The sequence below is a fragment of the Somniosus microcephalus genome, chromosome 3 (genome assembly GCF_052327205.1).
Source record: "Somniosus microcephalus isolate GS21.2 chromosome 3, FLI_Smic_1.0, whole genome shotgun sequence".
NCBI lineage: Eukaryota > Metazoa > Chordata > Chondrichthyes > Squaliformes > Somniosidae > Somniosus > Somniosus microcephalus.
In genome coordinates, this window is record NC_140989.1 from 115,376,044 (window position 1) to 115,399,832 (window position 23,789).

Sequence of the window (23,789 nt, forward strand, 5' to 3'; positions counted from 1 at the left end):
TAATCACCTAACTCTTCTCTTCCTCTAAACATTTTAACATTTTTATTTTTTTTAACCAAAATTATTCAGCCCAGTAATAAAATGACATGCAAAATCTGATACAAAAACTTTACAATGATAAATAAATTTAAAGAAACTTGATCTGTTCAAACAATTTACTCTACATCTTATCTATCTGAACGGGTCTTCATTATGCAACTAATTGAAGTGCTGACTATGGATTGCTTCAGTGATGGCATTAAGCATCACTATGACAGCTTCGTGACATTTAAAAAAAAATCCTGAATTCTTCCACACAAAAGCTTCTCGCCCTTCATCCAGGAGAATGGCTTGGCCTGGCCTGTGAACTTGTTCGCTGCTACTGAAAGTGCCAGTAAATTCGGTGACAAACTAGCACAGTGGCAAAAGATCTAGATGAGAGATGAGAATTTTTTTTACTCAAAGTTGTCTGAATCTGGAACGCTTTACCTGAAAAGGTGGTGGAAGCTGATTCCATAAATAATTTTAAAAGGAAGTTGGACAGGTACTTGAGGATGAGGAACTTACAGGGTTCTGGACAAAAAGCAGAGGTGTGGGACTAAGCTTGACTGCTCTTTCTAAGAGCCAGCACAGGCATGGCGGGCCGAATGGCCTCTTTCTGTGCTGTAAGTTTCTGTGATTCTATAATGCTGCAGGTGAGCTAAGTGTAATTTTTCCCTTCCAGTTGTTGACTTGGCTCAGCTGGTAGTATTCTCACCTGAGTGAGAAGGTTAAATCCCACTAGGATTTAAAGACAATCTAGGCTAGCGTTGCAGTACTGTGGAAGTGCTACATTGTCAGAGGTGCCACCTTGCTGATGAAACAAACATCTGCCTGCTCAGGTAGCTGTAAAAGATCACATGGCACTATTCAAAGAAGAGTAGGGAGTTTTCTATGTCTGAGTAAACATCCTTCCTTCAATTAAAATCTGGTAATTCGTTTATTTGTTGTTTTTGGAATCTTGATGTGTGATAATTGGCTACTGTTTTTATCCACCTAACGACTGATTGCATTTTAAAAGTAATCCATTGATGGTAAAATGCTTTGGGATATCCTGAAGACAAAGTGCCTTTTGAAATGCAAGTTAATTCTATCTTTCCTCCTATATGGACTGTCACCCACATAATGAGAGGTACCATCTTGCACAGGGGTGCCTAGCTGAATTTTGGTAGGGACCACTGAGCTAAAATGAAAACTAAGGGAGAGTTCATAAGTGTGTAGTATAACAACATTTTGTCATCTGTTGATGGGTTCTTTGAACCCACAGCAATGCATTAATCCAGAGATGAAAGTAGATATTTCAGAGCAATTTGTTGCATATCCTGCCACCTGTGGTTCTAGAAATTAAATTGAATGCACAAGTATAATGGAAATTAAGCCATTAACCAAGTTTGTATGTACCAGACTAGATTGATATCTTCTGGACATGACACTGTTTAAAAACTGATAGTCCAGGCCTGCTGTTTATGCACCATGATGCTACAGCCTACATACTTTAAATACAGTCCATTTAAACAAACTACTGGATCAGGATAGTATTTGGAATTAAAACATTTGGTCACTGGACACTGTGAGAACATAAATCATAGTTTACTTAATCCATATCACTCCCAGACAAGAAGATGGTTCAAATTTTAAAAAAAAAAGTTCAGTAACCTGAAGTCTACTTATAGGTGCAGATGGCGTGATAGCATCAGTATTGTTATACATGTAAGCTGAGTGTAAACAAATGGTGAGCATCTTTACTTACAAACAGGAACATTTATTTGTTAACATTTTAAAAAGAAATCCATTTAAAGCAGGATTTTTGAGGCTCGCGATAATTTTATAAGTGCAGTTGGTTTTTTTTCCCCATTAAATTGTGAGGGGAGCCTACAGGGGGAAAATTTGTTAGTGACCATTTTGGGTTGTTAACATTGCCTGGGCGCTAGTGCCCGGTGAAAAATAGCGCCGGCGATCGTTAACTTCAGTTTTAGCGCCTGAAGACGGAGGTGGAGCGCTAACTCAAGCGCTCCACTTCCTTCTTAGTGCGCTAACCCCGAATATCAGGCGTTCTGCAGCGTTACGCACTGGGCCACGTAGCCCCGGCGCATGGAAGGGCTCTTCCCCTCATTAAAGGGGAGGGCCCAAGCCCAAACCTCTGCGAGGGCCCTACCTGGATTACCGGGGAGCAGGGTGCCTTGCCAGCAGCCCGGGACTCGAGGGGTGCCGGGCTGCCAGATTGCGGCATGGACCCCGCGTTCAAAGACGCAACGGGCCGCGACAAGTAAATCAGACTTTTTTTTTTTTTTTTTTTCCCCTGCCCGCCACCTCCCCTTTACTTAGCACCTCGCGAGCTTCATGCCGCTCCGTTCCCGCCCCCTGAATTGGTCGCTGTCATCACCCAGTGCAGATTCAGGGGGCGCGGGCCAATTTTGCAGGCGGGGCAAAAATGGGGCGCTGCACATGGTGATGACGTTGTCATCGCCTGCACAGAGGGGCGCTACCGGTTACTGGCGCCACTAATCACCCACTGAATTTAGCGGTGCAGCACCTGGGAGAAATGTCATTTGCGCCCAATGAGAGGTGCAAATGTACTAAATTTCTAGCCCGAAATGTTCAAATTGAATGTAAAACGCAAACATGGTTTAGAAAAACTGGTTCAAATCTACAACTGGCATGAACTGTATATTGTGTATATGCATTTTGAAAATCACTGAATAGACTGAAATGGGATTTTCAAGAGGTGAGGAAGCATGTGCAAGGAACAATCAGACTACCCTGACAACCCTGTTCCTTTTTAAAGTATTTTTCCATCCTTTTATACTCTCAGTTCTAAGTTTCGTATTGGTATATTTGAAGTGACAACTATGTGTGTTTCACAGAATCACAGAATCCCCACAGTGCAGATAGAGGCCATCTCGGCCCATCAAGCCTGCACCGACACACATCCCACCCCATCCCCGTAACCCCACGTATTTAATCCCCCAACACTAAGGGTCAATTTATCATAGCCAAATCAACCTAACCTGCACATCTTTGGACTGTGGGAGGAAACCGGAGCACCCGGAGGAAACCCACGCAGACACAGGGAGAATGTGCAAACTCCACACAGACAGTCGCCCGAGGCCAGATTTGAACCCGGGTCCCTGGCGCTGTGAGGCAACAGTGCTAACCACTATGCAACTATGTGTGTTTGTCCCTGTCTGTTAGTTACCAGCATTAAGCTTGAATGAGATTTGCATATACTTTTTAGGATTAATTTTAGTTGCCCAAAATGTTTTTGTGAATAGCTTCAATGGGTCTTGGAGCAGACATGATGACACAGAGCGATTCCAAACTGCAAATAACTCAGAAAATGGACATCAAAGAAGAAGGACTCCCTCCAACTGAGAGCAAGTCTAAGGTATTTCTCCAGCACGGATGGTGTTGGTTCGGCTGAACAAGTCTGCTATGTTCCATCATTTGGTTTTCAGCCTCTATTTTCTACTTTCTGCATGTCATCTCCATTTGTGGGTCCTATCCCTCCATCCTATGTGGATCTGAAAGTTACTGGTTCTAAAGGCACTTAAAACAGTGGTTAAATTTGGCTTTAAGGTGGTAGAGAGACTCTTGCCTGGTTTTATAAACTGCAGCCGTTTTCTCTGCCTCCAGTTATGGCTTCCTGTGCAGCAGCAGCAAAAGCATACTTAATATTTTGCTTTCCCGACTTTTTTGTAAAACTGGGTAAATGGCTTCCTTCATGGGGAAAACTCCTGTGCTAAGCATCTCATATAAGCTTAAAATTAAGCATGGCGGCTCAGCGAAGCATCCAGCAATTTTCCAAGTTTATACTGATTATAAATGATATGTAATTGTTTTTATCCATAAGTTAAAGTTGGACAAATGTAGATTTCGTTTATGTAACTTTTTTTTCTTCTTTTGAATGAACCTTGTCCTGCCTTTGTTGTATTTTTGTCCCTCTACCACAGGATAGCTACAGCTCTCAGCCCCAGGGTATTTCTCAGCCCCCTACCCCAGGCAACCTGCCAATCCCTTCCCCCATGTCCCCAAGCTCTACTAGCATCTCCTCATTGCATGGAGATGAAAGTGATAGCATTAGCAGCCCAGGCTGGCCAAAGACTCCGTCAAGCCCCGTAAGTGGCTCTGTTTTATTAACCTGTATGTTTTGTAATGTTTGTGTGCTATGTTGAAGAATCATTTTAAGACAAAAAAAATGTGTTTGAATTCCCGTCATAACCTTCTAATTGTGGTAACAGCTGAATAGCAATTAACTTTCATGATGAGTGTTGCTGTATCAAATTCCTTCCCAGGAGAGAATGGCAGCCAATCATGACATTAACTGTGGACCACCGCACCTTTAGAAATGTTCTCGAGGTGTACAGACTGAAGGCTAAGAGTAATTTTTTTGAATACTCGTAAAAATATAAATGTTCAACTGACCTAAAATTCTGCGTATTTTTTTAATTTGAAACCCATTTCATATTTATTTTGTGTAATTATAGGTTTTTAAATCAATGAAACGAATGAAAATAGAAAATGAAAGTGGATATTTTCTGACACTTTATCATCATTCCTCTTTGTACTGGGGGAATGTAAACCTTTGCAGATAAAACTGGGTCTACAAGTTTGGTCTACAGATACCAGATTTAACAACATAAACATTGAGAGCCAGCTCCCGGTGCAGGTTCCCACTCAAAAGATCATTATAAAAGCTGTGTATCTGAGGTGCACTTCCTATCCCCTTTCAGCTACATAACATAGGAACAGGAGTAGCCCATTCAGCCTCTCGAGCCTGTCCCGCCATTCAGTTAAATCATGACTGATCTGTATCTTATCTCCATCTACTCACCTTGGAGCTGTAACTCTTAATACCCTTGCCTAACAAAAATCTATCAATCTCAGTTTTGAAATTTTCAATTGACCTAGCCTCAATAGCTTTTATGGGGAGAGAGTTCCAGATTTCCACTAACCTTTGTGAGAAGAAGTGCTTTTTGACATCACCCCTGAACTGCCTAGCTCTAATTTTAAGATTATGCCCCCTTGTTCTGGACTCCCCCACCAGAGGAAACAGTTTCTCTCAATTTACCCTATTAACACCTTTGATCATCCTAAACACTTCAATTAGATCACCCCTTAATCTTCTATATTTAAGGGAATACAAGCCTAGTATATGTAACCTGTCCTCATAATTTACCTCTTTTAGCCTCGGTATAATTCTGGTGACTCTGCGGCACCCCCTCCAAGGCCAATATATACTTCCTGAGGTGCGATGCCCAGAACTGAATGCAATATTCTAGATGGGGTCTAACCAGAGCTCTGTACAGCTGTAACATAACTTCCACACCTTTGTATTCTAGCCCTCTTGCGATAAAGACCAACATTTATGAGGTTTTTAAATTATTTTTGTACCTGTCCACTAGCTTTTAGTGATTTCTGTACTTGGACCCCTAAGTCTCTCTGCTTATCCACAGTTGCTAGTTTCTCGCAATTTAGAAAATACTCTGATCTAACTTCCTTAGTCCAAAGTGGATGACCTCATACTTTCCCACATTGAAAGCAATCTGCCACAGTTTTGCCATCTACACTACTTAATGTGCCACGTAACTTCAGAGTCGTCAGCAAACTTAGATACACGGCTCTGTATTCTTTCATCCAAGCCATTTATAAATATCGTGAAAGGCTGAGGCCCTAGGACAGATCCCTGGGGGACACCACTAGTCATATCCTGCCAATTTGAGTACATACCCATTATCCCTACTCTGTCTCCTACGTCCTAACCAGTTTCCTATCCAAGCCAATAGGTTGCCTCCAATTCCATTTTTGTTAAAATTCTCTTACGTGGAACCTTGTTGAATGCCTTCTGGATGTCCATAGTGTATGTTAAATCAATTTTGGAGCTCCAATGGTCTATTGAGTAAAGTTACGTCCTAGTCTAACACTAAATCATACAGAGAAGATGGTCATAGGTTTGATTTCCCAGTCTGTGCTGAGACAGTTGATCTCAGCTGTGGCAGCATTTTGGGCACCACAATTGGACGTAGCCCATTGCACGCGAGGAAGGGAAAATCAGCCAGGGTATCTGCTGCATGCTGCCCACTGGAAAATTCACATGTGTAGACATCAGGGATAATCCGAGTTAGTCTCAGCTACAATGCTTTCCACGCTAGAAAAGCCTGCTGGACCTCACCTCACCTTGAAGTAGATTACCTCACTTGTAGATTTGTCACTTGGATGAGGTACTGCCAGCGGAACTGAATTTCTGCAGGAGTTGTTGCCTTCAGGAGAGGAGGGGAATAAATAATTTTGTTCAGGTCTAAATCTCACAATCCTACATTAGTAGATTTTGATGTATAATGAAAATATTCAGGATGAACTGAGACAGTCCTTTGTTTTGGAGAAAAACTTATATGCCATTAAAGGAGAAAGCTCTTGAATGGGATTATGGAGAAGATTATGCTGATTAAAATGTTATGTTGTATTTTTTTTAAAGTGTGTTGAACTATCGTTTTTAAAATAGTCGTATTATTCTTTGTTCAGTGATGGTGATATCATCAAATATTACATAATCAGCTTCATATCTCCAACTTGAATCTTGGGTGAAAATCATTTTTAAAAATAATGTTTTTAATGGGGCAGCTCTCTTTTTGTAAAACAAAAAAGAATCAATTGTAAAAATGCATTAAAAGAACATATTGGACTCACATCTTGGATTAATCATCTGACCAGCTGAAACTACCATGAAGTATTAAACATGTAGGCATTTTTACTTTCTGCCCCTTTAATTGGTTCTGAATGGTCCAATAATCTACTACAGTTCACTCTGTTACTCTACAAGTACTGTTACTCTACTTTTATTAGATCAGATAGCCACAGTGCATGCCTGACAAAAAAAATCAACATTGCATTTGCCTTAATTGGCCTAGCAGATCAGAACTCCAGCTCAGTGACAAAGAAAATAAGATGGCAGATTTTCTGTTGTGATCTGAAACTAGAAAAACAGCTTGCTGGAGTGAGACTGGTTATATTTGTAGGTACATGATGGTAACATGATTGGATGGTGAACAGGTATAGACGGATAAGTGTATGGTCAAAACTTGTACTTTGTTTGTGTCAGACAATGCAAGATTTTTGTTTGGTCCGTGGCCACACATCCAAATCACTGAGCTGAAGCTCTGGTTGTTATACCGATGAAATATGAGAGCTTTGAGCATTAGAATTGAAATACAATAATAGACTGTTTAGTTTGTGTGTGCCAGAACTAGTAGCCTTCATTTCTTACTGTTTGTTTTTTTCAAGGAATAGCACAATTTTTTTAATTAGAAAAAGGACTCTTCATATTTCCTGCTTTGTTGTGCCTGCTCATTGCAGAAATCAAACTCTTCCACAACTGGTGAGAAGATAACCAAGCTGTACGAGCTGGGGAACGAGCAGGAACGCAAGATGTGGATCGACCGTTATCTGTCCTTCATGGAGGAGAGAGGGACGCCAGTGGCCACTTTACCTGCTGTGGGCAAAAAGCCATTGGACCTTTACCGGCTTTACATCTGTGTTAAGGAAATCGGTGGTCTGGCACAGGTAGGTACTGAGAAATACAGTTGTACCTGTGGGCGGTTCAAAATTATTTATTTTGGCTTGGACATTGTTGCAGCTAAATGTGGTTTTTTGCATGTTGATGAAAGTTAAACTTGTGGAGAATTGCCTGTCCATTAATTTGAACCCTAACTAAATAACAATGCTACAGTGAAAGATTCGAAGATGTTTCAAAGAATCTTGCTGCAGTATATGAAATGGGCCAGATATAAACTCAGAGTTCAAGGCTTGTTTTGCCAATGCTGCCTCCTGGTCGCTTGACCACTGCAATAGCATCAGTACATGCAGGTAGATGTCACTGCCATCTTGTAATCTCTCTGAAATAAAAACCAGCATTTTGCTAATTACGGGCAGCTTTTATTCTTGCTGTGGATCTGTGCCCACTAAGAACTAGGTTCAGACCAATCATTGTTACTTATTGTTTTGTACAATATGTTCATTGCAGCTTTCTGTTAAATAACTTAGTATTATATTGAATTCTCTGGAGTTTGGGGATTTCTATGTATATATTAATTTGTATGTTGGTGTGATGTTGAGCCTCATTACAACAATGTCTCGAGAATTATGGCGTGGAATTTCTGCTAGGGGCACAATTGGTAAAACGTGCCCAGAATGAGCTAGACAATACGCAGTTTTGCTGAGGTGAAGTTACGCTGAAGTTTCCACACAAACTCATTAGCCTAACGTAAAATCTCCCATGAATCAGCGCAATCAAACGTAATCGATTCATGATTGGAACAGGACTAATGGGGCCTCAAGGTGCTGGGTGGGGTCGTAGAAAAGGCAAGGGAAAAAAAAATTCCCTCCAGAGTGAGGCTGAAGATCATAAGGTAAGACATTTAACAATTGGCTGGTCACTGCTGTCTTCAATTAACTAATTACTGCAGTAGAACAATACACACCTGTGTGGCTTCAATTGCCTGCTGGTCACAGGTCTTTGATGTACCAAGGGCAGATCAATTGAATGAATTTAAACTGAATTTAAAATATTTTAAAGTAACAGCAACAGGAATAACAGACCTGGGTCAGGCTTCAATTGACTGCTGGTCACTGCAGGTCAGGTGATTAACGCTGGATTCATGTGACTATGGGTGCCTGTGCGGCCAAGTTCTGGGCGCAATCTGATGAACACCTGTGCAATCGGCAGAAACTCAGCATTCCAGCCTGGGGACGTGGGCAGTGACTGCTTCAGTCGAATGGACTTTTGATCCAGCGTAAACGATCTTGGATACTCCAACGTAAAGTGATTACGACGCAACTCACTTACGCTTAAAATTCCATGATCTTTACCGCTATTTAATTCGATTCTGCCCAGATTAAGCTGATAATCTGGGCAAAAATCACGTGGAAACTCCAGGCCTATATGTTCATTTTCACTTCAAGATTTCCCAAATGCACAAATTGAGAATGAATTGACTAATAAATAATGGAATATAAAGATAAAACTGGAAAGGAACGCCCCGGCCGCCCCACAGACTTTGAAGGTCAGATGTTCTGTCGCTTCTGTGCATCTATACTCATTCAAGAGAATATATAGTCAGTTGCCTGTTTCCTCCTATTCCCTCCCCCCCAAAAATAGAGAACCCCATTGCTTACAGCATTCCAAATAGGACTATACTCATTCAGGTGAATCAAAATTTTAGGTTGCTGGAGTTTGCAATTCTCCAAGTTGTGACTCTTGAGCTATATGTTCTCTCTACTGTTTCTGTTCCCCACTTGTCTCAGCTCCACCCCAACCCAACTTTCAGTGAACTAAATTCCTTTTACGAAGATGCCTTGAACCCTCAAAAGTGATAAAAGCTGGTTAGAAAGTTGAAGTGCGCAATCAGTTGAATATTGTCATTCAGATTCTACTGTGATTTATCATGAGGGTATGCTGTAATTATTTGACAATATTCGATCAGATTCTCATTGAATGATTTTAACATGATCTCCCTAGGTTAACAAAAACAAAAAATGGCGTGAGCTGGCAACGTCCCTGAGCGTAGGTACGTCGAGCAGTGCAGCCAGCTCACTAAAGAAGCAGTACATTCAGTACCTGTTTGCCTTTGAATGCAAGATTGAACGTGGAGAGGAGCCCCCTCCTGAGATGTTCAGTTCTGGCGAATCCAAAAAACAGCCTAAGATACAACCGCCTTCTCCTGGTGAGTACTAAATAGCACTGTATCCTGCTAAAGCTACAATATTTCCATTGTGTTGGCTTAAATGCACTTTGCTTGTAAACTACAGAGAAAAACCTCTTCAGAACTGACAGCTTATAACTCTTGCTTATTTGTTTAATGACAACACAGTGTGGGCACACTTGCATTCCTTCTCAGCCTTCAAACAAGAAAATTACGATTAAATATTTTGAAACTATATTCCCTTTAGGGCTCATATTGTCACAGATGCTGAACTAATTGTCAAAGGTAGGAATATTATTTTTGAACAAAGGTTTAGGGCGTCACACTGTGTGTGTATGTTTGGTATTTTATTTTTTAGCCCTCAATAGAAACACAGAGTTTGGAGGCAGTGATGAAGTGCTCTACAAATATACATGATTGGAAGCAGGTTAATGTTTCATGTGTTTGAGTTGCAGGTGCAGTGGGCTCGATAGTTTTGGCTCCGTGAAAAGGTTTCCTGGTGTGGAGGCCAGGGAGAATGATAAATGTGTACTTTGTTTCCCTGTTAACAAGAACACAAAGCTGACACCTGCTGCATCTGGCCATGTTTCAAAACACACGTGGAATTCATGTTCACTGAGATGAATGGAAACAGAACAAATAGCTGATGTTTTCATGCATTTTGCAGTGGCTCCTCATTTGAAACAAGCCCATTTTCTCTATTGTTGAGATAGATAATCACAGAAAACAAACCACAGACGAGTTTCAATTCATGAGCTGTACTCCCTTGTCTTTGAATCTCGTAACATCTGAATATCTTTTAAACATATGCCTTAAAAGAGGGAGATTGTGTCAAATCAGCTGCATGGAAATATTGGATTGGAGAAGCATTTTCCTGGTGATTCATTTTAAAAGTATGGGATGTGAGATTCCCTCTTTTAAATGTACACTTTTCCCCCCTTCAGATTGTTTCAATACCTGTGCAGCCTCCATCAAATGTTTATTTGACTGACTTTGCACCCAAACTCTCTAGTCATAGTCATGCCATCAGTGGACCCCATAGTGAGGGAGAGCAGACTGAATGACGATCACCACAGACTGCTCTTGTGCGCCTCTTGGCAGCTGTTTACAAATCAGTATTGATAGACATCTGTAGCAAGTTTCTCTTTCAGCCAAGAAATCATGCTTGTTACATATTGCGAGGGTTTCACGGTTTAAAAATTACTACTGCATTTGAAACTGCAGCCATGTCAACATCTGGCAAAAACTTTTAAAGTAATTTAATTTCAGAGAAAACCCCATGGTAAAATGTCTGTATTACTTTAAATTTGATGTAATTAGGATGTCCAAGCTTTTTACTTAGCTGATCTTTGTTGTGAAATTTGGGCAGGAATAATGTCTGTTTGGAATGTTAGATCAAGGAGTTCTAATGTATATATGATTTTTTTTTAAAGTTATTCTATTGCTGCTGTTCAGGCTGAAATCAAGACCGCGGTTGATTACGACCTCTGGATTGCTGGCATAGGATAACAGTGGGGCCTGCTGCTGATTGTCCTGATTTTATAAACTGTCCGAAACTGGTAATAAAAACAGACGGGAGTTCTACTATGCCTAGCCTGGCTAGCATTAAAAAACAGCTGATTGTAGAAATTGAGAGAGTCAGGTCAGTCAGGATTTGTACAGCGGCATTGTGTCATACAGTCAGTAGTCTGTGACAACGTTGTTGCCCTATTTTTCCTTCCTCTTTCCACCAGTTTTCTTCCTTCCCCCTCCTAGATAGAAAGGAAAAGGACATGGGGTAGCTCTGTCAATAAAGGATGAGATCAGTGCAGTAGTGAGAAATGATATTGGCTCAGATGAGCAAGCTGTAGAATCAGTTTGGGTGGAGATAAGAAATAATAAGGGAAAGAAGTCACTGGTGGGCATAGTCTATAGGCCCCCTAACAGTAGCTACACTGTTGGACAGAGTATAAATCAAGAAATAATGGAGGCTTGTAAGAAAGCTACAGCAATAATCATGGGCGATTTTAATCTTCATATTGATTGGACAAATCAAATTAGCCAAGGTAGCCTCGAGGAAGAGTTCATAGAGTGTATCCGGGATGGTTTTCTAGAACAATACGTTGTGGAACCAATCAGGGAGCAGGCTATCTTAGATCTGGTACTGTGTAATGAGACAGGATTAATAAATGATCTCATAGTAAAGGATCCTCTAGGAAAGAGTGATCATAGCATGGTTGAATTTCAAATTCAATTGGAGGGTGAGAAAGTTGGGTCTCAGTCCAGTGTCCTGATCTTAAATAAAGACAATTACAAAGGTATGAAGACAGAGTTGGCTAAAGTGGACTGGGAAAATAGATTAAAAGGTAAGACGGTTGATGAGCAATGGCAGACATTTAAGGAAATATTTCATAACTCTCAACAAAAATATATTCCAGTGAGAAGGAAAGACTTTAAGAGAAGGGAGAACCATCCATGGCTAACTAAGGAAGTAACGGATGGTATCATATTGAAAACAAAGGCATACAATGTTGCCAAGATTAGTGGGAGGCCAGAGGATTGGGAAATTTTTAAAAACCAGCAAAGGACGACTAAAAAAATAATAAAGAGGGAGAAGATGGATTATGAGAGTAAACTACCAAGAAATATAAAAACAGATAGTAAGAGCTACTACAGGTATATAAAAAGGAAGAGAGTAGCTAAAGTAAATGTTGGTCCCTTAGAGGATGAGACTGGGGAATTAATAATGGGGAGCAGGGAAAGGGTAGAGACTTTGAACAAATATTTTGTATCAGTCTTCATGGTAGAAGACACTAAAACCATCCCAATAATACATAATCAAGGGGCTATAGGGAGGGGGGAACTTAAAACAATCACTATCACTAAAGAAAAAGTACTCAGTAAAATAATGGGACTAAAGGTGGACAAGTCCCCTGGACCTGATGGCCTGCATCCTAGGGTCTTAAAAGAAGTGGCTGCAGAGATAGTGGATGCATTGGTTGCAATCCAACAAAATTCCCTGGATTCTGGAGAGGTCCCAGCGGATTGGAAAACCGCAAATATAACGCCCCTATTTAAGAAGGGAGGGAGACAGAAAGCAGGAAACTATAGACCAATTAGCCTAACATCTGTCATTGGGAAAATGTTGGAGTCCATTATTAAGGAAGCAGTAGCAGGATATTTGGAAAATCATAATACAGCCAAGCAGAGTCAGCATGGTTTTTTGAAAGGAAAATCATGTTTGATAAATTTGCTAGAGTTCTTTGAGGATGTAACAAGCAGAGTAGATAAAGGGGAACCAGTGGATGTGGTGTATTTGGATTTCCAGAAGACATTCGATAAGGTGCCACATAAAAGGTTACTGCACATGATAAGAGCTCACGGGGTTGGTGGTAATATATTAGCATGGATAGAGAATTGGCTAACTAACAGAAAACAGAGTCGGGGTAAATGGGTCATTTTCTGGTTGACAAACGGTAACTAGTGGGGTGCCACAGGGATCAGTGCTAGGGCCTCAACTATTTACAATTTATATTACTGTAATGACTTGGATGAAGGGACCGAGTTTAATGTAGCCAAATTTGCTGATGATACAAAGATAGGTGGGAAAGCAAGTTGTGAAGAGGACACAAAGAATCTGCAAAGGGAAATAGACAGGCTAAGTGAGTGGGCAAGCATTTGGCAGATGGAATATAATGTGGGAAAGTGTGAGGTTATCCACTTTGGTAAGAAAAATAAAAAAGCAAATTATTATTTAAATGGAGAGAGATTACAAAATGCTGCAGCACAGAGGGACCTGGGGGTCCTTGTGCATGAAACACAAAAAGTTAGCATGCAGGTACAGCAAGTAATCAGGAAGGCAAATGGAATGTTGGCCTTTATTGCAAGGGGGTTGGAGTATAAAAGTAGGGAAGTCCTGCTGCAACTATACAGGGTATTGGTGAGACCACACCTGGAGTACTGTGTACAGTTTTGGTCTCCTTATTCAAGGAAGGATATACTTGCATTGGAGGCAGTTCAGAGAAGGTTCAACGAGGTTGATTCCTGCGATGAAGGGGTTGACTTATGAAGAAAGGTTGAGCAGCTTGGGCCTATACTCATTGGCATTTAGAAGAATGAGAGGTGATCTTATTGAAACATATAAGATACTGAGGGGGCTCGACAAGGTAGATGCAGAGAAGATGTTTCCTCTCATGGGGGAATCTAGAACTAGGGGGGCATAGTTTCAGAATAAGGGGTCGCCCATTTTAAACTAGGAGGAATTTCTTCTCTCAGGGTTGTAAATCTGTGGAACTCACTACCCCAGAGAGCTGTGGAGGCTGGGTCATTGAATATATTTAAGGTGGAGATAGACAGATTTTTGAACAATAAGGGAGTGAAGGGTTATGGGGAGCGGGCAGGGAAATGGAGCTGAGCACAAGATCAGATCAGCCATGATCTCATTAAATGGCGGAGCAGGCTCGAGGGGCCAAATGGCCTACTCCTGCTCCTATTTCTTATTTTCCTCTCCTAAAGACATGGGCCTAGAGATTCGGCCACAAAGCACCCGTTTTTAGTACTAAATGGCTAACTAAGCCCCCAATATGGCAAGCTGGATTTGCGGTGCCCACCATATTGGATAATGTGGATGTGCTGGTGGCAGGAACGCACGTTGGCAACATTTAAAATGCAGAATAACTTAATCAATTTTAAATCGCCCCAGTGCTTCACTCATCACGTGCTGAACACGCACAGCACAACAACACTAACCGGCAGGAAGGTCCCATACTTGAATGTGGAGCTGGCACCCGCTACCAGCCTGATCACCCAGCGCTACCTCACCCGGGCCACCGATGGCTGGCCCGAGGCCCAATCACTCACCCACCTCACTGCCCTGTGGGCTGCTGCGACACCAGCAGAGGCCCGATCTTCGATTACGATTTGCCGACAACTCTGCACAGCTCGCCGGCTCCGTGGAACTGAGGCACGAGGTCCAGTTATTTACATCAACAATTTGGACATGGGAATCGGAAGTACCATATCAAAATTTGCAGACAACACCAAATTATGGGTTAGAATTAATACTGAGGAAGACGAAGACTGCAAGAATATAGATAAGTCAGGTGTTGCATTTTGTTAAAAGGCATAAGGGTGCCACCTACTGGCAAATAAGAGTCTAAATGGGATAGAGGCATAAAGGGATCTAGGAGTACAGATACATAAATCACTAAAAGTAGCATTGCAGGTTAATAAAGCCATAAAAATGCACATAAAGTACTGAGGTTCATTTCTAGAGGAATAGAATTCAAAAGCAAAGAAGTTATCTCAAACTTGTATAACACTTAAAATATTGTGCACAGTTCTGGTGTTCATATTACAAAATGGAGAATGCAGAATATATTTACAAGGATGTTACCAGAACTAACTTGATAAAACTATCAGGAAACACTGAACAGGCTGGGGCTCTTTTCTCTAGAAAAGAAAAGACTGCGAAGTGACCTGATAGAGGCCTGTTGAATTTTGAAGGGGTTCAAGCGTGGATCGCACGTTCACCCCACACCACAGAGAACTCAGGAGGACAGTAAGTGAGAGGACATCTGGCAGGGTAGGAAGAAGAGACAGGCAGTGCAGAAATCCTCCCTGAGTGTGGCGCTGAACAACCAGTTTTCAATGCTCAACACCGTTGAGGGTGACGACACCTCAAAGGACTGCAGTCCAGAACAAATCCATGACACAGTGGAGCAAATAACTGCACAGGAGGGCACAGCAAAGTGTAGAAATGCAGTGGCTATAGAGGATTCAATAGTTAGGGGGTTAGATGGGTTTCTGCAACCGCAGACATGAATTTCACAGTGTATTGCCTCCCTGGTGCCAGGGTAGAGGACATCACTGAATAGTGCAGAACATTTTGCGGGAGGCAAGGGAACAGCCAGAAGTCGTGGTCCATGTTGAAACCAATGGCATAGGTAGGAAAAGAGTTGGGGTCCTACAGACAGCGCTTCAGGAGCTAGGCAGGAAGTTAGAGCAGGACCTAAAGGTCGTAATCTTTGGATTACTCCCAGTGCCACAGGCTAGTGAGTATAGGAACAGTAAGATCAAGCAGGTTAGTGCATGGCTGGAGAATAGTGCAGGAGGGAGGGCTTCAGATTCCTGGGGTATTGGGACCAGTTCTGTGGCGTAGGGATCTGCAAGATGGATAGGTTGTACCTCAACAGGGCTGGGATCAATGACTGCGCATGGAGGTTAACTAGTGCTGTGGGGAGGGTTTAAACTAATTTGCCTGGGGAAGGGGAACCGGGATGAAGCATCAGAGAAGAGAAACAACGTGCACAGAGGTCTGGGAGAGACAAACAGCATTAGAATAAAGAGTAGTTCAGAAGTAGGAGGGATCAGACTGGGTGGGGGTGGGGGCAGAATTCAAAGCAGACGAAGGTGGATTTGGAGGGCGTGTGTGTAAATTCACGCAGCGTGTCAAATAAGATTGGTGAGCTGCAGGTACAAATTGCCACATGGGATTATAATATAGTGGCAATAATGGAAACCTGGCTTAAACAAGGTGAGGAATGGGAGCTTAATATTCCTGGCTACAATATGTTCAGGAAACAAAGGAGATGAGGGTAGGGGAGTGGGGGTGGCAGTATTGATCAAAATTACTGTTGCAGCCCTGGAAAGGGATGATGTGCTTCAGGGAAGACAGAGGAAGGCTGAGGGGAGACTTAATTGAGGTGCATAAAATTATGAGGGGCCTAGATAGAGTGGATAGGAAGCACCTATTTCCCTTAGCAGAGAAGTCAATAACCAAGGGCATAGATTTAATGTAATTGGTAGAAGGTTTAGAGGGGAGTTGAGGAGAAATGTTTCCACCCAGAGGGCGGTGGGGGCCTGGAACGCACTTCCTGAAAGGGTGGTAGAGGCAGAAACCCTCATCACATTTAAATGTCAGGTTCATAATATAGTAGAGAACCAAACTGCATACAGAAAGTGCAGAGGAGAACTGAAATAGGGACAAAGAGAGTGCATGAGAATAGATTAGCGGGTAACATAACAGGGAACACTAACGTCTTTTATAAATATGTAAATATTAAAAGGATAGTCAAAGGAAGGGTGGAGCCAATTTTTGTAAAATTTATTCATTCATGGGATGTGGGCTTCACTGGCAAGGCCAGCATTTATTGTCTGTACCTAATTGCCCTTGAGAAGGTGGTGGTGAGCTGCTGCCTTGAACCGCTGCAGTCCGTCTGGTGAAGGTACTCCCACAGTGCTGTTAGGGAGGGAGTTCCACGATCTTGACCCAGCAACGATGAAGGAACAGCGATATATTTCCAAGTTAGGATGGTGTATGACTTGTACGGGAAGTTGGAAGTGGTGGTGTTCCCATGTGCCTGCTGCCCTTGTCCTTATGGGTTGTACAGGTCGTGGGTTTGGGAGGTGCTGTCAAAGAAGCCTTGGCAAGTTGCTGCAGTGCGTCTTGTAGATGGTACACACTGCAGCCACGTTGCACTTGTGGTGGAGGGAGTGAATGTTTAAGGTGGTGGATAGGGTGCCGATCAAGCAGGCTGCTTTGTCCTGGATGGTGTCGAGCTTCTTGAATGTTGTTGGAGCTGCACTCATCCAGGCAAGTGGAGAGTATTCCATCACGCTCCTGATTTGTGCCTTGTAGGTGGTGGAAAGGTTTTGGGGAGTCAGGAGGTGAGTCACTCGCCACAGAATACCCAACCGGGCTGGTCCAGTTAAGTTTCTGGTCAATGGTGACCTCCAGGATATTGATGGTGGGGGAAGATAACGATGGTAATGCCGTTGAATGTCAAGGTGAGGTGGTTAGACTCCCTCTAGTTGGAGATATCTGGCACGAATGTTACTTGCAACTTATCAGCCCCAGCCTGAATGCTGCCCGGGTCTTCCTGCATGCGGTCACAGACTGCTTCATTATCTGTGGAGTTGCGAATAGAACTGAACACTGTGCAATCATCAGCGAATATCCCCACTTCTGACCTTGCGATGGAGGGAAGATCATTGATGAAGCAGCTGAAGATGGTTGGGTCTAGGACACTGCCCTGAGGAACCCCTGCAGCAATGTCCTGGGGCTGAGATGATTGGCCTCCAACAACTACAACAATCTTCCTTTGTGCTAGGTATGAATCCAGCTAGTGGAGAGTCTTCCCCAATTCCCATTGACTTAATTTTCCTAGGGCTCCTTGATACCACACTCGGTCAAATGCTGCCTTGATGTCAAGTGCAGTCACTCTCAAGTCACCTCTGGAATTCAGCTCTTTTGTCCGTGTTTGGACCAAGGCTGTAATGAAGTCTGGAGCCAAGTGGTCCTGGCAGAACCCAAACTGAACATCGGTGAGCAGGTTATTGGTGAGTAAGTGCCGCTTGATAGCACTGTCGACGACCCCTTCCATCACTTTGCTGATGATTGAGAGCAGGCTGATGGGGTGTTAATTGGCCGGATTGGATTTGTCCTGCTTTTTATGGGCAATTTTCCACTTTGTCAGGTAGATGCCAATGTTGTCGCTGTACTGGAACAGCTTGGCTAGAGGTGCGGCTAGTTCTGGAGCACAAGCCTTCAGCACTACAGCCGGGATGTTGTCAGGGCTCATAGCCTTTGCTGTAATCAGTGCACTCAGCTGTTTCTTGATATCACGTGGAGTGAATCAAATTGGCTGAAGATTGGCATTTCTGATGGTGGTGACCTCAGGAGGAGGCCAATATGGATCATCCACTTGGTACTTCTGGCTGAAGATGGCTGGAAACGCTTCAGCCTTGTCTTTTGCACTCACGTGCTGGGCTCAGCCATCATTAAGGATGTGGATATTCATGGAGCCTCCTCCTCCTGTTAGTTGTCCAACACCATTCATGACTGGATATGGCAGGACTGCAGAGCTTTGATCTGATCCGTTGTCGCTTCACCAGGCTGGCACCTCATTAGGGACCAAAAAGGAGATGATCTTGTACAAGCAGAGGGCATGGTTGAGGTACTGAATGAGTATTTTGTATGTGTCTTCACAAAAGAAGAGGATGCTGCCAATGTCAAAGTAGAAAAGTCAGCTGGTCCAAATGAGATGCATCCCAGGTTTTTTTTAAATCGTTTATGGGATGTGGGCGTCGCTGGCAAGGCCCGCATTTATTGTCCATCCCTAATTGCCCTTGAGAAGGTGGTGGTGAGCCGCCTTCTTGAACCGCTGCAGTCTGTGTGGTGAAGGTACTCCCATAGTGCTGTTAGGTAGGGAGTTCCAGGATTTTGACCCAGCGACGATGAAGGATCGGCGATATACATCTAAGTCAGGATGGTGTGTGACTTGGAGGTGGCGGTGTGCCCATGCGCCTGCTGCCCTTGTCCTTCTAGGTGGAAGAGATTGCGGGTTTGGGAGGTGCTGCCGAAGAAGCCTTAGTGAGTTGCTGCAGTGCATCTTGTAGATGATACACACTGCAGCCACGGTTCGCCGGTGGTGGAGGGAGTGAATGTTTAAGGTGGTGGATGGGGTGCCAATCAAGTGGGCTGCTTTGTCCTGGATGGTGTCAAGCTTCTTGAGTGTTGTTGGAGCTGCACTCATCCAGGCAAGTGGAGAGTATTCCATCACACTCCTTACTTGTGCCTTGTAGGTGGTGGAAAGGCTTTGGGGGGGTCAGGAGGTAAGACACTCACCGCAAAATACCTAGCCTCTGACCTGCTTTTGTTGCCACAGTATTTATGTGGCTGGCCCAGTTAAGTTTCTGGTCAATGGTGACCCCCAGGATGTTGATGGTGGGGGATTCGGCGATGGTAATGCAGTTGAATGTCAAGGGGAGGTGGTTCGATTCTCGCTTGTTGGAGATAGTCATTGCCTGGCACTTCTGCGGCACGAATGTTACCTGCCACTTAACAGCTCAAGCCTGAACATCATCCAGGTCTTGTTGCATGCGGGCATGGACTGCTTCATTATCTGAGGAGTTGTGAATGGCGCTGAATGCTGTGCAGTCATCAGCGAACATCCCCATTTCTGACCTTATGTTGGGGGGAAGGTCATTGATGAAGCAGCTGAAGGTGGTTGCGCCTAGGACACTGCCCTGAGGAACTCCTGCAGAGATGTCCTGAGGCTGTGATGATTGACCTTCAACCACCACAACCGTCTTCCTTTGTGATTGGTATGACTCCAACCAGTGGAGCGTTTTCCCCCCGATTCTGAGTGAAGTAAGGGTGGAAATAGCGGAGGCTCTGGCCACAATCTCCCAATCCTCTTTAGATATGGGAGTGGTGCCAGAGACTGGAGAGTTGCAGATGTTACACCCCTGTTCAACATAGGGGAGAGGGATAAACCCGGTAACTATAGGCCAGTCAGCCTAATGTTGGTGGTGGGGAACTTTTAGACAATAATCCAGGACAAAATTAATTGTCACTTGGAAAAACATGGGTTAATCAATGACCGCCAACACTGATTTGTTAAAAACAATTTGTGTCTGATAAACTTGATTGTGTTCTTTGATGAAGGAATGGGAAGGGTTGTTGAGTGTAGTGCAGCTGATGCTGTGCATATGGACTTTCAAAAGGTGTTTGATGAAGTATCACATAATAGACTTGTTAGCAAAATTGAATCCCATGGGATTAAAGGGGCAATGGTGGTGTGGACACAAAATTGGTTAAGGGACAGAAAGCTGAGTGTAGTGGTGAACAGTTGTTTTATAGACTGGAAGGAAATATACAGTGGTGTCGCCCAGAGGTCGGTATTAGGAGCACTTCTCTTTTTGATATACGTTAATGACTTGGCCGTGGGTATTCTGGGCATCATTTCAAACACAGAGAAGTGTGAAGTGATGCATTTTGGAAGGAGACAACAACAACAACAACGTGTATTTATATAGCACCTTTAAGGTAGTAAAACGTCCCAAGGCATTTCACGGGAGCGTTATCAAACAAAATTTGACACCAAGCCACATGAGATATTACGGCAGACTTGGTCAAAGAGGTAGGTTTTAAGAAGCGTCTTAAAGGAGGAAAGAGTGGTAGAGAGGCGGAGAGGTTTAGGGAGGGAATTCCAGAGCTTAGGGCCTAGGCAACACGGGTAGCAGAGTTTTGGATGACCTCAAGTTTACGGAGGGTAGAATGTGGGAGGCCGGCCAGGAATGCATTGGAATAATCAAGTCTAGAGGTAACAAAGGCATGGATGAGGGTTTCAGCAGTAGATGAGCTGAGGCAGGCGATGTTATGGAGGTGGAAATAGGCGGTTTTAGCGACGGCGTGGATATGTGGTCGGAAGCTGATCTCGGGGTCAAATATGACACCAAGGTTGCGGACAGTCTTGTTCAGCCTCAGACAGTTGCGATGGAGAGGGAGAGCGTCAGTGGCTAGGGAACGGAGTTTGTGGCGGGGGCCGAAGACAATGATTTCGGTCTTCCCAATATTGAGTTGGAGGAAATTTCTGCTCATCCAGTATTGGATGTCGGACAAGCAGTCTGACAATTTAGAGACAGCGGAGGGGTCGAGCGAGGTAGTGGTGAGGTAGAGCTGGGTGTCCTCAGCGTACATGTGGAAACTGACGCTGTGTTTTCAGGTGATGTTGCCGGGGGCAGCATGTAGATGAGAAATAGGAGTGGGCCAGGGATAGATCCTTGGGAGACACCAGACATAACGGTGCGGGAGCGGGAAGAGAAGCCATTACAGGTGATTCTCTGGCTACGATTAGATAGATAAGAATGGAACCAGGCGAGTGCAGTCCCACCCAGCTGAACGACGGTGGAGAGGCGTGGAGGAGGATGGAGTGGTCAACCATGTCAAAGGCTGCAGACAGGTCAAGAAGGACGAGGAGGGATAGTTTACCTTTGTCACAGTCACATAGAATGTCATTTGTGACTTTGATAAAAGCTGTTTCTGTACTGTGGCAGGGGTGGAAACCTAATTGGAGGGATTCAATCATTCAGTTCCAGGAAAGATGGGCACGGATTTGGGAGGCAACAGCACGTTCCAGGACATTGGAGTGGAAAGGGAGGTTGGAGATTGGATGGTAGTTTACAAGGACAGAGGGGTCAATAGTTGTTTTATGAGAGGAGTGACAACGGCAGATTTGAAGGAGAGGGGAATGGGAAAGGTAGCACACTGGTTATGGGAACGGTAGCATAGTGGTTATGTTACTGGACAAGTAATCCAGAGGCCTGGACTAAGAATGCAGAGACATGAGTTCCAATCCCTCCATGGCAACTGGGGAATTTAAATTCACTTAATCAAATAAATCTAGAATTAAAAAGCTAGAATCAGTAAAGGTGACCATGACACTATTGGATTGTCGTAAAAACCCATCTGGTTTCCTTTAGGGAAGGAAATCTGCCGTCCTTACCTGGTCTGGCCTATATGTGACTCCAGACCCACAGCAAAGTGGTTGACTCTTAACTGCCCTCTGAAATGGCCGAGCAAGCCACTCAGTTGTAACAAACCGCTACAAGGAACAATAATAAGAATAAAACCGGACAGCCCACCCGGCACCACCGTCAGGACAGACCCACCAGAGGTGGTGGCACAGTGGTATTTGGTCGGGACGGAGTGGCCCTGAGAGTCCTCAACATTGATTCCGGACCCCATGAACTCTCATGGCTTCAAGGAAACTTCCTGCTGATTACCACCTACTGCTCGCCCTCAGCTGATGAATCAGGACCTGGACAACATTCAGGCTTGGGCTGATGTGTGGCGCGAATGTTACTTGCCACTTAAGTGCCAGTCAATTACTATCTCCAACAAGAGAGAGTCTAACCACTGCCCCTTGACATTCAACGGTGTTACCATAACCGAGCCCCCCACCAGCAACATCCTGGGGGTCACCATTGATCAGAAACTTAACTGGACCAGCGACATAAATACTGTGGCCACAAGAGCAGGTCAGAGGCTGGGTATTCTGCGGCGAGTGTCTCAGCTCCTGACTCTCTCGAGCCTTTCCACCATCTACAAGGCACAAGTCATGAGTGTGATGGAATACTCTCCACTTGCCTGGATGTGCCTTAGGCAGCTCCAACAACACTCAAGAAGCTCGACACCATCCAGGACAAAGCAGCCCATTTGATTGGTACCACCTTAAACATTCACCTCTTCCACCACCGGCGCACCATGGCTGCAGTGTGTACCATCTGCAAGATGCACTGCAGCAACTTGCCAAGGCTTCCTCGACAGCACCTCCCAAACCCGCAACCTCTACCACTTAGAAGGACAAGGGCAGCAGGCGTATAGGGCCACCATCACCTCCAAGTTACACACCATCCTGACTTGGAAATATATCGCCGTTCCTTCATCATCTCTGGGTCAAAATCCTGGAACTCCCTCCCTAACAGCACTGTGAGATTACCTTCACCGCATGGACTGGATAAGAAGGCAGTTCACTACCACCTTCTCGAGGGCAATTAGGGATGGGCAATCAATGCTGGCCTTGCCAGCGATACCCACATCCCAGGAACATGTAAAAAAAAGACAGTACCTGAGGAGAGAGGACTGTTAACAATATCAGTTAACATGGGAGTCAGGAAGGGAAGTTGGGTGGTCAGCAGTTTAGTGGGAATAGGGTCGAGGGAGCAGGAGGTGAGTCTCATGGACAAGATGAGCTTGGAGAGGGCATGAGGGAAGATAGGAAAGAAACTAGAGAGAGATGCGAGCTCAGGGCTAGGGCGGGGGGAATCTTAGAGGAAGTTTGGTTCAGTGGGCACGGGGAAGGGAGGGAAGCGGCAGAGGCAGCTGATCGGATGGCCTCAATCTTAGTGACAGAGAAGTCCATGAGTTCCTCACATTTGTTGTTGGAGGTGAGGGTGGAGGAGACAGGGAGAGGGGTTTAAGAAGATAGTTAGCAGTGGAGAAAAGAAGCTGGGGGTTATCTTTGCGTTCCAGGTTGATCCTGGAATAGTGAGCAGTTTTGGCAGACGAGAGCAGGACCCAATAGTGCTTTATGTGGTCCAGCCAGACCTGGCGATGAATGTTAAACCAGTTGTCTGCCATATCCATTCAAGTCTGCGACCCTTGGACTTAAGGGAGCGGAGATGTGGGTCGTGCCAGGGGGAACGGCCAGGGTGAGAGAGAGTAATTGTTTTAATGGGAACTAGGGCACCAAAGGTGGAGGTGAGGGTGTGGTTGACCAGATTGGTAGCTTCAGAAATGTCGTGGTGAAT

The 23,789-nt window shown here is 44.1% G+C and overlaps 1 protein-coding gene across 13 annotated transcripts in view; it reads left to right on the top strand.

The window, feature by feature from the left end:
* LOC147121275 (AT-rich interactive domain-containing protein 1B-like) overlaps positions 1-23,789 on the top strand; it is a 673,710-nt gene that overhangs the window by 573,926 nt on the left and 75,995 nt on the right. For 10 of the 13 annotated variants that reach the window (XM_085981504.1, XM_085981501.1, XM_085981503.1 and 7 more), the window contains 4 exons: positions 3,291-3,403; positions 3,969-4,133; positions 7,369-7,575; positions 9,530-9,734. In XM_085981504.1, coding sequence (XP_085837630.1) covers positions 3,291-3,403; positions 3,969-4,133; positions 7,369-7,575; positions 9,530-9,734 — 690 coding nt within the window. The remainder of the gene's footprint in view (positions 1-3,290; positions 3,404-3,968; positions 4,134-7,368; positions 7,576-9,529; positions 9,735-23,789) is intronic. The other 3 variants (XM_085981510.1, XM_085981506.1, XM_085981509.1) reach the window with 1 other exon arrangement.